Raw genomic sequence first — 14,353 nt, 5'->3', positions numbered from 1 at the left:
TCCTCATGCCAAGATTGTCACCTTCTTGGGTGCCACATGGAAGGAGGGGAAAGAAGAATATCAAATATTTTCCCCATTCAGAGTTCTTTACTGAGGAACTTCTCCCTTCTTTTGTGGCACCTGGAAAACAATGCAGAGCTAGTCTCTTATTTCCCCTCTTATTAGAAGACAAGTTACTTCCCACCAATGCTACTTCTTGATTCTCCAAGCCCTCCCTCAGAAAGAGTTGTCTGTTAACCACTAGATATTATACTGATAGCATTGTGGAGTGACTATATCAGTTCTGGATAAAAGTAAGCAAAGATTATGATGCAGGCTTGTCAGCGCTGTTGCCAGTACAGAGCACGATTTCCCTTGGTAAGATATCAAGCTCTGCTTCCACAGCCAAACTCCTCTGAAGCACTGCCTTCTTTGCCAGGGCTCAGCAATTCCATTGTCCTCCTCTGCCAGATCCTAGGACATAAATGCAGCTTTGGGCTCTGCTGCTAACCCCTGTGTGAACCCCTGCTAGTGCCCACAAGCAAACATCATTCAACTGAAACTACTCTCTCCAAAGTTATTAATGATCTCTTAATTTCCAAATCTAATGAATTTTAATGAATCTAATGAATACCTTCTCCCACTCCTCCCTCCTCCCTCCTCCCTCCTCCCTTCTCTCTCTCTCTCTCTCTCTCTCTCTCTCTCTCTCTCTCTCTCTCTCTCTCTCTCTCTCTCTCTCTTTCTCTCTCCCCAACCCCGACGAGTGGTAATTGGAGTGCCCCTGTGGAGGAAAGTTACAAAGCACCTTTCTCCATATTGCAAAAATGATGACTGCTTACATATAACAGCTAGAATATGTATTGTAGCCTACAGAAGTCTTCTTTTGCTTTATGTCTTTCCCTGAGTATAGGTCAATCACTCAGTCAATCAAAAAGAATTTATTTAGCATTTACGATACGCCAGTAACTGTTAAGTACTCTAGATAATGGCAAAAGCATTGTGAACTCCTCAAGGAGCTCACATTCCAATGGATTCTGAACTGGATATTCCTAGCCTTTGTAACAGGCTTGTGAGTTCAGGATGTCAAGAACTCAGTCAGGGCTAATTGGCAGTAGAAGGAATTTTCTGATGAACCTAGATCAAGACTAAGGAAATTCTGGAAGGTCTAGACCTAGGTCTGACTTAATTTAGCAAATACTGTGGAGAAAGGCAAATACTATGGAAAGGAAAAAGCAATTTCAGATGCTGGTAGTAGTAAGATATAGGTAAAAGAATATTAGACTGGGGTGGAGGATCAAAGGAAATTAATTTCTCACCTGTCAAGTGAAAATAATAATGATTAGGCTGTCTAACTCACTTATTTTCAGAGTCAGCTGAAATAACATGTGAATGTGCTTTGTAAATTTTATATACTACACAATATAGGTATTTTATCATAATCACTTTTATAAAGTGCGTATCTTACAACAGCCCTGTCAGGTAAGCAGTATAAATACTTTTTATTCCTATTCTACATGTGAGAAATTGAAGTTCAGAGTAGTTAAGTAATTTGTTAATTGTCACACACCAGTAGAACTGATATTTGATGCAGTCATCTGTCAATTGAGTTATTATTCTGCTGCCTCCAAATGAAAGAGATTTGTCCATTTCTTTTTACATTAACTTTCCCACATTCAATGGAATGGCAATGGAAGATAGCAGAGCTAAATACCTCAAAAGTGATGAATTTATCAAACTGTGAGAGGAAAATGGGATTCTGTCACACAGAATGGTCATAAAATGGTATCTTAGCTCCTTCTCAAATGAGATGAAGGAACAGTTGTGGAATGAGGATTATGGTGAAGAGGAAAAACATTGGTAACACTTAACATGGAGAAGCAACAGCTGATATGGAGAAAAGAGCAGCTGGGAGAAAAATCCAAGAAGAATTTAATGTTAATTTATATTTTACAATCTTTTAGACACTACAAGAAATTTTCCAAACTGAAATGACCATAGAAGCAATCCGAAAAGCCATTCGGGACAAAGGAGCACCTTTGAAGGTGGCACATACTAGACTGGATGAGCGTACAAGAAAACCAAATGTAGAACTGTGCCGAGATACAGCCCAATTATGGTAAGGCAGGAATTTATTATGCAAAGTGACTACTTACGAATGAAGAAAGTACTTTTCATTCATATTTGACTTCAACAGCCATTGTTGATTAGAATTTTGTGCATATGTTTGTATGTTTCTGATGTTTATTTATTTTTCCAAAGAAGAATTAAGCATTTGGAAGGAGATTGAAATTCTAGGTTAGAAACTTTTTTTTTTAAGATAAAAATAGCTTGACTTCATTTGATGAGGTCTTGATGATATTGAAATGACTTAATCATAAATCTCAGTTGGAGTTTTTAGAGTTAGTATAGGACTTCCCTAGAAGAAAATTAAATTTGGTTATTTTATGTGCATTTTCCAGTGTCATAAACTTTAGGTACTTCAATGCAGAAAAGCATTCATTTCTATGACATACTAAACATTTCAGAATGATTTACAAAAATATCCTCTCTTATCAGCTTTAGTAGTTAGAAAGTCTTACCATTCTTTCTCATATCTAACTTGAATTCACTTTCACTTTAAACCTATTTCTGTGTATATCTTGGGATTTCTATAGGTCTACAAGAGGTATGTCATGATCTCCAACTTTTATAGTTTTGCTCTTTTTCTCCCTGTAATTCATTTAGCTTTGCTTTTAAGGAGTTAGATACTGTGCTATTTGGGTGCATATTTGTTAAGTATTAATATTTATTCATTGCATATGGTGCTTGCATTTAAATATAATGCAGTTTCCCTTTTTATCACTTTTAATCAAGTTTATTTTTTTCTGCTGCTTTGAGATATCTTAATAACTACCTCATAATAAATTTGGTTCCTACCCCTTGTTTTAATTCTTAGCAAATGTTTATGTTTCAAGTGTATTTCTTGTGAACAATATTTGTTGGATTCTCCTTTTACAATCTAATATTCTATCCTCTTCCATTTTATGGGTGAGTAAATCCCATTCCTATTCACAGTTATGACTGTTAATATGTTTTCCTCTCTTTGTACCAGCCCATTCTTTACAAAGACAAGAATAGTAATAGGAAAGAAATGATCTATGTTGGATATAATTTTGTTCCCTCCCTTTCCTTCTTCCTCCCACCCATACCTCAACCCCTGGATCTCATTCTACTTATTTTCTTCGAAAATATCTCTTCACAATCTACCCTTTGTGATTAGTGTTTATTTTGTTTCTGATCAATATATCCCTTCCTCTTATTTCTCTCTCTCCTTTCCCAGATTCCTCCTTTTCCCCATTCAGTCAAATGTATTTCTATATTAAATTCTGTATATATTCTTCCCTACTCTGACTGGTTCATATTGAGGTTTAAGTGACACTCAGTGTCCCACTCATTGATGTGTGTATGTTTGTGTGTATGCTTTACTTGTTCATACTAATTATAAAAGATGATAAATTCCTTCACAGTTTCTCCCTCTTTCTTCCTTGATGTATTCCTTTTCCCTTCCCTTCCTTTCAAATTTTAAGATTATATAAACATAACAAAACTTCTCCAAAAACCTCTATCTCAATGTAACTCATTCCATAAATCCTGCTGACATTTTACTTCTGAGAGGAAACTTTTTTCTTTCTCCTTGTTAGAATTCAAACACTTCCTCATTTGTATATTACCTTCAGATTGCTCATTTTCATTTTGAGTTTATATGTTTCTCTTGATTCTTGTTTGTATTTCTAAGTTTCTACTCAGTTCTAGTTTTTTCATCAGAAATGTTTAAAAGTCCTTATTTTATCAAAGGTCCATTTTTTCTCCTGTAGGATTATATACTCAATTTTTGTGGGTAAATTATTCGGGATTGTAAGCCTATCTCTTCAGCCTCTTGGAAAATTGTATTGCAAGCTCTTTGTCCTTCCTAGGGATGGCCATTAAATTTTGTATGGTCCCGACTGTGGCTTCTCAATTCTTGAACTATCTTTCTGGGTGCTTATATCTTTTCTTTAACCTTAAAGTTCTGGATTTTGGCTATGATTCCGAGGAATTTTTCCCAGCAGGTCAGCACTTGTCAGCATATATTTATTTGATTTATAATTACCACAGATGTCCAAATTGGGGGGGCAGGGGTGTATTATCAAACAAACGATAGCTGATAAATGAACTATTCCCACTTTCACTGTACTAGTCACTTGTACTTTAGGCATGCATGAATCATACTTTGAGACAAACCTTTGATAACTTATGGGATCAACCAGAAAGAACCAAGAATCTTTGAGTCTTTTCACTGGTCAGCCTTCCCACTGAACAATGTGGGTTTTTTGTCTAATGTCAATAAACAGAAAGAGGGCACTTATATAATAATGGGCTACAAGAGCTCTAAAACAGGATTACTTAACCTGGGGTCTGTGAATTTGTTTTCTTTTTCCTTAATAATTATATTTCAGTATAATTAGTTCCCTTTGTAATCCTACAAGTTCTATTTAAAACATTATTCTTAGAAGGGATTGATAGGTTTTTCCAAACTGCCAAAGGCATCCATGACACCAAAAGGTAAAGAACCTCTGATCTAAAAGCTCCAGGAGGATGGGTGATATGTCAGTGCTTAATATTCCCCAGTTTTTCTGGAAGACATACCATGCAAGATCCCTGATGGAAATTCCTAAATGGTAAAACTGAGGCATTGAATTTTAAAGAAACAAGCTTTTAGGTGCCTTTATGGGAGTGGTTTATGGTAAAAGCCATCATGGTATAATAGAAACAACTCAAGATACAAAGAGTGCTCCTGTATTCAAATCCCAGCCCTGTCACTTATTTTCTCTATACTCTAGTTTCTTCAACTTTTAAAAAATTAGATGACCTCTAAAGTCTCTTCTTTAGGTAAAATAAATCTATCATCTCGAGATGATAAGAAGTAGAATGTCTGCAGGTAATCATGATGGGCATTGGAAAAGCATTAACTAAAAAAATCAGAAAATCTCAGATCTGATCAGAAAATCACTGCCAAATCCCAGTGATATTAATCAAGATGTTTAGTTCAGCCCTGGGAAACTAAGTGTAATGCAGTGCTCAAAACCATAGGAAAAGCTAATCAGAGAATTTTTTGAGCAGAGCCCAGAATACCCTATCAGAATAGTAACTTTTATTTATACTTGTGTGATCAAACACTCTATGAAATACTGTTTTATACACATACATACAACAATAGTAACTATCTTATGAGCATTCAATAAACAGTATATGTATTAAATTTAACTGGAAACCAGCCATGGAATCATGAAACTTCTGCTTATTATTATTTTGCAGCCTTGTTAATGAGGTTCATGAAATTGATGACACAATTCAGAGTCTACAGCAGCGACTGAGAGATTTTGAGGACACCCTACAAGCACTGGTCCATGCCAAAGCTACATTGGAACATGATCTGGCTGTCAAATCAAACTCTCTCTTTATTGATCAGGAAAAATGCATGGGAATGCGCAAAAGTTTCCCTAGCACTCTTAGGCTAGTAGGATATTCCTAAATGTTTTTACCCAAGCATTTAATACTATAAAACAAAAGCAAGACTGAGGGTTTTGTTACAAGAGTATAAAAAGAATGTGAGAATATGTTGATTCATTAAAAAATACTCTTAATACACATTAAATGATTCTGTTCTTTGTTACCTTTCTCATTGTTTCCAAGAAGAATGCATTCACAGATCATTTTTTCAGAACTGTGTGAAAACCAACTCTCCATTCAAAGATCTTATTATCTAGCCAGATGAGTCTTAGACATGTGATGATACTTTACAATAGGCAGAAAATAATGCTAAATAAGTGCTATAGATAGTAAAGAGTGTTGAGAAAAATGAAAAATGAGAGGAGGAGATGAATAGGGACAACTTGAAATCTGAGTGGGACTTTGAAAAGAATGGATAGAATCTATATTAAGTAGAAAGAAAAGATAAAGGGCCAATCCAGGTGGAGAGAAACGTTTGAACAGAAGTGCAAAGATGGGAAATTTAAAACTCTTCAAGGAACAGTGAGTAACTAGACCAGTTTGAATAGACCCGTGTTCAATAAACATTTCTTCCCTTTTAGCTCCAGGATTAAATAAAAATCAACTGTTTGACTTTTAAAAGCCCTTCATAACATGGTTCTTTTTACCTTTCCAGTCTTATTACATCTTACTCCATATTTTTTATAATTCAGTAACAAAGACCTCTTTGCTGCTCTTCACACATAAGTCTTTGCATCTCCCAACCATGTGTTTTTACTGGTTATTCCCCATGCCTAGGATTCTCCCCCTCGTCATCTCCTATTCCAGGATGAAATAGAAAGGGATTATAGACTGTGTAGTACTTTCACTTTAGGTTTGGATCTTAAGATACAGTGACATGCACTCAAACAAGCTTAATAGGTAATTAAGTTTATTCAGCAGTACCACAAATAGTGAAAGTTAGCAAGTGTATACCTATAACAGTTAAGAAAGAATAGAGAAAGAGAAGAAATACATCACCAACCAGGCAAGCTCCAACACTTGACACAACTGGGGAGTCTTCAAGGAACAGTCACCAAGGTCCTGGCTGGGAGAGTCAACAGACTGGGCATCCCCACTTCTGAAGCAAAAGACCTCCAAAGATCCCTCTCCCACACAGTCCTTTTATACGTGTAGCTCTAGGGAAAAACAACCAGAGAACAAAGATGAAACTCAACCAAAGTTCCAGATGTCTATTTTGATGTATGTGCTCAAGGATGGGCCAGATACTTAAGCATGTACACATTTTCCATTAAGGAGTTCTATGACCCTTAAGATAAAGGTTGTTTTGCCCTGGCTACATGGTTCATTAGTTCTTTTAATATTTATAACTGTTTCCTTTGGCACTCTCCATCACACATATCAACTTTAAGTTGCATTCCCTATGTCAGGTCATGTGGCAGTCATGCAAGGGACTGGGGAGAATCTTTCCAGTTTTCCTTACACTTTGAGTCTCAGTTAAAAATTCCACTTTTTATAAAAATGCTAGTTTTTTCCCTCACAGATTATCTCCAAATCATCCTATATTTATTTTGTTTGTCCATAGTTGGTTGCATGTTGTCTCTGCATTAGATTCCAAACTTTTTGAAAACAGGGATTGTTTTGTCTTTGTCTTTTGGATTGCTTGGTACTTAGACAGTATCTAGTACATAATAGGCACTTAAATGATTATTGACAAGTCAAGATTTGTTCGCAAGGACAATACTGGAAAATATGTCTGGAAAGTTATGTTGGGATCAAATTATGGAGAGGCTTGAATGTCAAGTTATTGGGACTTAATCCTGTAGAATAAAAAAATACAGCATTGGATCCTATCTAGTGGTTCATGAACCCCTTCCAGATCATTGATGATCCAAGGGATTTGTGTTAAAAATGTTTTAATGGAACCTTAAGCAACATATAATTGTTCAATTACGTTACAAATGTGTAACAACATACTTGTACAAGTTTGAGACATTACAGGTTTATTTCTGCAGTTATTTGAAACCAATATAATTATGTACACAATGATTTTGATATTCAATAAGAAATTACATCAAATCTTGATTGTATATAACTAAGCATAAATATGTTCTTGCAGTTTCTCAACTTGTAATCAAATTGTTTCCAAACAACCACAGAGGTTCAACATTTAAATACAAAGTGTTCGATGAGTGTTCAGACACATGTGCACATATTCAGTTGCATACTACATATTGCAATAGAAGAACTCCCTCATTTCCCTCTATTACCCTGTAATCATACCTCATCAGCCTTGATCATGATGTTACAAAAATTGTCATTTTTTAAAAATTTATTTATTTAACTTTTAACATTCATTTTCACAAAATTTTGAGTTCCAAATTTTCTCCCCATTTGTCCCCTCTCCCCACCCCAAAACACCAAGCATTCTAATTTCCCCTGTCACCAATCTGCCCTCTCTTCTATCATCCCTCTGCCCTTGTCCCCACCTTCTCTTTTGTCCTGTAGGGCCAGATAACTTTCTATACCCCTTTATTTCCTAGTAGCAAGAGCAGTACTCAACAGTTGTTCCTAAAACTTTGAGTTCCAACTTCTCTTCATCCCTCCCTCCCCACCCATTCCCTTTGGAAGGCAAGCAATTCAATATAGGCCAGATCTGTGTAGTTTTGCAAATGACTTCCATAATAGTCATGTTGTGTAAGACTAACTAAATTTCCCTCCATCCTATCCTGTCCCCCATTGCTTCTGTTCTCTCTTTTGATCCTGTCCCTCCCCAAGTATGTTGACTTCAAATTGCTCCCTCCTCCCATTACCCTCCCTTCCATCATACCCCCCACCCTGCTTATCCCCTTCACCCCCACTTTCCTGTATTGTAAGATAGGTTTTCATACCAAAATGAGTGTGCATTTTATTCCTTGCTTTAGTGGAATGTGATGAGAGCAAACTTCATGTTTTTCTCTCACCTCCCCTCTTTTTCCCTGCACTAAAAAGTCTGTTGCTTGCCTCTTTTATGAGAGATAATTTGCCCCATTCCATTTCTCCCTTTCTCCTCCCAATATATTTCTCTCTCACTGCTTAATTTCATTTTTTTAAGCTATGATCCCATCCTATTCAATTCAGTCTATGCTCTCTGTTTCTGTGTGTGTGTGTGTGTGTGTGTGTGTGTGTGTGTGTGTATGTGTGTAATCCTACCCACTACCCAGATACTGAAAAGTTTCAAAAGTTAAAAATATTGTCTTTCCATGTAGGAATGTAAACAGTTCAACTTTAGTAAGTCCTTATGACTTCCCTTTGCTGTTTACCTTTTCATGCTTCTCTTCATTCTTGTGTTTGAAAGTCAAATTTTCTTTTCATCTCTGGTCTTTTCATCAAGAATGCTTGAAAGTCCTCGATTTCTTTGAATGACCATTTTTTCCCCTGAAGCATTATACTCAGTTTTGCTGGGTAGGTGATTCTTGGTTTTAGTCCTAGTTCCTTTGACTTCTGGAATATCATATTCCACACCCTTCCATCCCTTAATGTAGAAGCTGCTAGATCTTGTGTTATCCTGATTGTATTTCCACAATACTTGAATTGTTTCTTTCTAGCTGCTTGCAATATTTTCTCCTTGACCTGGGAACTCTGGAATTTGGCCACAATATTCCTAGGAGTTTCTCTTTTTGGATCTCTTTCAGGCGGTGTTCTGTGGATTCCTTGAATATTTATTTTGCCCTCTGGTTCTAGAATCTCAGGGCAGTTTTCCTTGATAATTTCATGAAAGATGATGTCTAGGCTCTTTTTTTGATCATGTCTTTCAGGCAAAAATTGGCATTTTTTCAGCACAAATGTCAGACTGTTTGAAAACCAGGATTTCTGGGGCTGCACATTACAACTTCTTGAAACAATTACAAGTGTTCTGCAAAACAAATTTTAATTGCCTTTCATTGCAGTATTAAGATTGTTTTCCCATTTAAACTTATTCTCTGCTTATATTACTATTCTTCTAACTGATAGATTTTCTTTTTTTTTTTTCTTTTTTTTTTTTTATTTAGCTTTTAACATTCATTTTCACAAAATTTTGGGTTACAAATTTTTCCCCTTTTCTCCCCTCCCCCCCCAAACGCCAAGCATTCTAATTGCCCCTATGACCAATCTGCTCTCTCTTCTATCATCCCTCTCTGCCCTTGTCTCTGTCTTCTCTTTTGTCCTGTAGGGCCAGATAGCTTTCTATACCCCTTTACCTGTATTTCTTATTTCCTAGTGGTAAGAACATTACAGTTGATCCTAACACTTTGAGTTCCAACTTCTTTAGCTCCCTCCCTCTCCACCCCTTCCCTTTGGAAGGCAAGCAATTCAATATAGGCCAAATCTGTGTAGTTTTGCAAATGACTTCCATAATAGTTGTGTTGTATAGGACTAACTATATTTCCCTCCATCCTATCCTATCCCCCATTACTTCTATTCTCTTTTGATCCTATCCCTCCCCATGAGTGTTGACCTCAAATGCACTCTCCTCCCCATGCCCTCCCTTCTATCATCCCCCCCCACTCTGCTTATCTCCTTATCCTCCACTTTCCTGTATTGTAAGATAGGTTTTCATACCAAAATGAGTAGGCATTTTATTCTTTCCTTTAGTGGAATATGATGAGAGTAGACTTCATGTTTTTCTCTCACCTCCCCTCTTTATCCCTCCACTAATGAGTCTTTTGCTTGCCTCTTTTATGAGAGATAATTTGCCCCATTCAATTCTCCCTTTCTCCTCCCAATATCTTTCTCTCTCACTGCTTGATTTCATTTTTTTTTAAGATATGATCCCATCCTCTTCAATTCATTCTGTGCACTCTGTCTCTATGTGTGTGTGCGTGTGTGCATGTGTGTGTGTGTAATCCCACCCAGTACCCAGATACTGAAATGTTTCAAGAGTTACAAATATTGTCTTTCCATGTAGGAATGTAAACAGTTCAACTTTAGTAAGTCCCTTATGACTTCTCTTTGCTGTTCACCTTTTCATGGTTCTCTTCATTCTTGTGTTTGGAAGTCAAATTTTCTTTTCAGCTCTGGTCTTTTCATCAAGAATGCTTGAAAATCCTCTATTTCATTGAAAGACCAATTTTTCCCCTGAAGTATTATACTCAGTTTTGCTGGGTAGGTGATTCTTGGTTTTAGTCCTAGTTCCCTTGACTTCTGGAATATCCTATTCCATGCCCTTCGATCCCTTAATGTAGAAGCTGCTAGATCTTGTGTTATCCTGATTGTATTTCCACAATACTTGAATTGTTTCTTTCTAGCTGCTTGCAATATTTTCTCTTTCACCTGGGAGTTCTGGAATTTGGCCACAATGTTCCTAGGAGTTTCTCTTTTTGGATCTCTTTCAGGCGGTGTTCTGTGGATTCCTTGAATATTTATTTTGCCCTCTGGTTCTAGAATCTCAGTGCAGTTTTCCTTGATAATTTCATGAAAGATGATGTCTAGGCTCTCTTTCTGATCATGGCTTTCAGGTAGGCCCATAATTTTTAAATTGTCTCTCCTGGATCTATTTTCCAGGTCAGTTGTTTTTCCAATGAGATATTTCACATTATCTTCCATTTTTTCATTCTTTTGGTTTTGTTTTGTGATTTCTTGGTTTCTCATAAAGTCATTAGCCTCCATCTGTTCCATTCTAATTTTGAAAGAACTGTTTTCTTCAGTGAGCTTTTGAATCTCCTTTTCCATTTGGCTAATTCTGCTTTTGAAAGCATTCTTCTCCTCATTGGCTTTTTGAACCTCTTTTGCCAATTGAGTTAGGCTAGTTTTCAAGGTGTTATTTTCTTCAACATTTTTTTGGGTCTCCTTTAGCAGGGAGCTGATTTGCTGTTCATGCTTTGACTTCATGTCTCTCATTTCTCTTCCCAGCTTTTCCTCCACCTCTCTAACTTGATTTTCAAAATTCTTTTTGAGCTCTTCCATGGCCTGTGCCCATTGAGTGGGCTGGGACACAGAAGCCTTGATTTCTGTGTCTTTGCCTGATGGTAAGCATTGTTCTTCCTCATCAGAAAGGAAGGGAGGAAATGCCTGTTCACCAAGAAAGTAACCTTCTATAGTCTTATTTCTTTTCCCTTTTCTGGGCATTTTCCCAGCCAGTGACTTGACCTCTGAATATTTTCCTCACACCCACCTCACCTCCTGATCCTCCCAGCCAGTGTTTGGGGTCTGAGATTCAAATGCTGCTTCCAGCCTCAGGGCTTTGGGTGGGGGCAGGGCTGCTATTCAGTGTGAGATTAAATTCAGATGCTCAAGTGAGGGCAGGGCTGCCTCTCAGGCTCAGTTCCCTCAGGGAGTTTATGCACAGACCTTCAACAATGGATCCAAGCTCCTGCCTGCTTGGGGAGCCCTGGTCTGCCGCTGCCCCTCAGCTTCTGTCTCCCGAGGGGGCCCGAGGCATGGGGGCACCCCACTCCCCCCTCGACCCTCCAAAGGGACTCTCTCACAGACCCCCGTCACCTGTGGGTGGAGGTACTTGTGCGGCCGCTGGAGATCCCGTCCCTGAAGCCCACTCGGATCTGTTCCTCTCGGTGCCGCGGCCACGGCAGGGCTGTACTCAGCTCCCAGTCCCGGCGCCCAGTGCGCAGCACGAAGGACCTTTTACGAGAGGTTTGCAGGTCTCTCCGGAACAGAAATCTCCCTCGCTCCAATGTTCTGTGGCCTCTGGGTACAGAATTCGCTGTGAGTTACTTCTTTGTAGTTGTTCTATGGGTTGTGGGTTCGGAGCTATGTGTATGTGCGTCTTTCTACTACGCCATCTTGGCTCCGCCCCCTAACTGATAGATTTTCAAAGGACCTGGTTGGCAATACTGGTCAGTTGTTCAGTAGAGTTTCTGAGAGAATGTAGCTGGTTTGTCAGTGGTAAAGAACAAAAGTCGTGTTTGAAAAGATTCTTCCTTACAAACATTAGTTTATATATAAACATTAATAAAAATGAAGCAATATATGAAACTGAACTTTATAATTACAATTTAATATAACGTGTCAACCAGTAGAAAAGTAAATATTTTATATTGTAACTATCCATTTTCACCAAATTAGGTAGCCATATCTTCTGGAGTCTATGTACACCAGTAATGGCAGCATTTAGTCGAGATTTGGGGAGGAGGAGGGTGCAAAGAGGAGAGGAGGAAGTGTCCCAATAAACAATAGTCTACTGTTATGAAACAAAACCACTTGGAAAAATACACATCTTAATTGTACTAGTACAAGATTATTACAAATTTAACAGGTATTGAATAGAAAAATGAATTTTTGTAGAAATCAATTTTTAAAAAATATGGTAGTCCTAATTGATCATTTGATAGTGTTAAAAAGGTGTTTTGAAAAATAAATATTGAAAAATGTATTAATGAAGAATTTCAGGATATTAATTTGTATTAGCATGCTGCAATCAAGAAATTAGCAAAAATCATTTAATAGATCATAATTCTGACTTGTATGGGATACATTATGTATGAAGGATACACTAAATTTGCTTTTTAATTTCTTAAAGATAATATCTATAAACATAATGTTTAATTTCTCTGGAAATTCTTGCAAATAATGACTTAAACCCTTATCTTTTGTCTCAGCATTTACGATCAAAACGAAAACTGTGTTGATAAACCTTGTGATTTTTTTAGGTGGACAGAACAAGTTTGGAAAACACACATACTGAATTCTCTATTTCTGTAAATGAAAAAGGAGAAAAGTGATTGAAGCTTTATAACTAGTAAATTATCTAATTGCAAAAATGTGGAGAAGTTTCTACTATTTCATAAAAATTAATTTTTCCATGTTTCAAAGCAACTGTCAAGTTTATGTTTGGAGATGATTCCAGTAAGACATTTAAGATGCTTCCCATTTTTAAGACTACAGTGTCTTATCAGATACATGATATGTTGTATATTAACAATGTTAGATCAGTGGTTGCAGAAAGAGTTCATAAAGTGACAATTTGATGAGAAAACAGATGTTTGTAACCTGGCAATTTTGATGGCATTCGTAAGATATCTGCATTATGGAACAAAACTATCACTCTTTGCAGACTTAGAAGATAATAAAAATATACTATATTAATAAATAATAACATCAATTAGTATTATAAAGAATATTAATCACAAAAATTGTCAGCATTTCTCTATATTACCAACAAAGCCAACAAAGAGAAATTACACTTGATATATGCTTAATATATAATTTATCTTATATCTAGTATATCCTATATATAGTATATACTTCATGTATGTATGGATCTACATTCTGTATTTACTTATTATGTATGTGTGTATATATGTATATATATACACACACACATATATGTATATATACATATATGTATATATATATATACATATATATATATATATATATACATGTGTATAATAGAGTATATATTAAATGGAATTTCTCTTTCTCTCCCTGCTGGGTTTTGTTGATAATACACAGAAATGCTGATAATTTGTGTGAATTTATTTTATATCCTGCAACTTTGCTAAAGTTGCTAATTATTTTGACTAGCTTTTAGAGAGCTCTTTAGAGTTTTCTAAGTAAATCATCATAACATCTGCAAAAATGACAGTTTTTTTGCCTCCTTTACTACACATATTCCTTCCATTGCTCTTCTTTGTCTTATTGCTGTAGCTAGTATTTCTAGTACAACATTGATAGAAATGGTGACCATGGCTATCCTTTCTTTGTCTTATTGGAAAGATTTCTAGCTTATCCTCATTGCAGTTAATGCTGCCTCTTGATTTTAGATAGATATAATTTATTTTAAAGAAAGTTTTGTTTATTCCTGTGTTTTCTAATTTTAACAGGAATAGGTATTGTATTTTGTGAAAAGGTGGTTTTTTCACACCTATGAAACAATATTATTATTGTT

At 36.4% G+C, this 14,353-nt stretch overlaps 1 protein-coding gene across 3 annotated transcripts in view; it reads left to right on the top strand.

The window, feature by feature from the left end:
• The window catches only part of TEKT3 (tektin 3), a 58,464-nt gene extending 52,811 nt beyond the window's left edge, over positions 1–5,653 (top strand). For all 3 annotated transcript variants that reach the window (XM_072640937.1, XM_072640935.1, XM_072640936.1), the window contains exons 7-8: positions 1,941–2,095; positions 5,314–5,653. In XM_072640937.1, the coding sequence (XP_072497038.1) occupies positions 1,941–2,095; positions 5,314–5,530 (372 nt within the window). In that variant the 3' untranslated portion in view covers positions 5,531–5,653. The remainder of the gene's footprint in view (positions 1–1,940; positions 2,096–5,313) is intronic.
• Positions 5,654–14,353: the final 8,700 nt, after the last annotated feature.

The sequence above is a fragment of the Notamacropus eugenii genome, chromosome 2 (assembly GCF_028372415.1).
Source record: "Notamacropus eugenii isolate mMacEug1 chromosome 2, mMacEug1.pri_v2, whole genome shotgun sequence".
Lineage (NCBI taxonomy): Eukaryota > Metazoa > Chordata > Mammalia > Diprotodontia > Macropodidae > Notamacropus > Notamacropus eugenii.
This window is presented reverse-complemented; position numbering and strand designations above follow the sequence as displayed.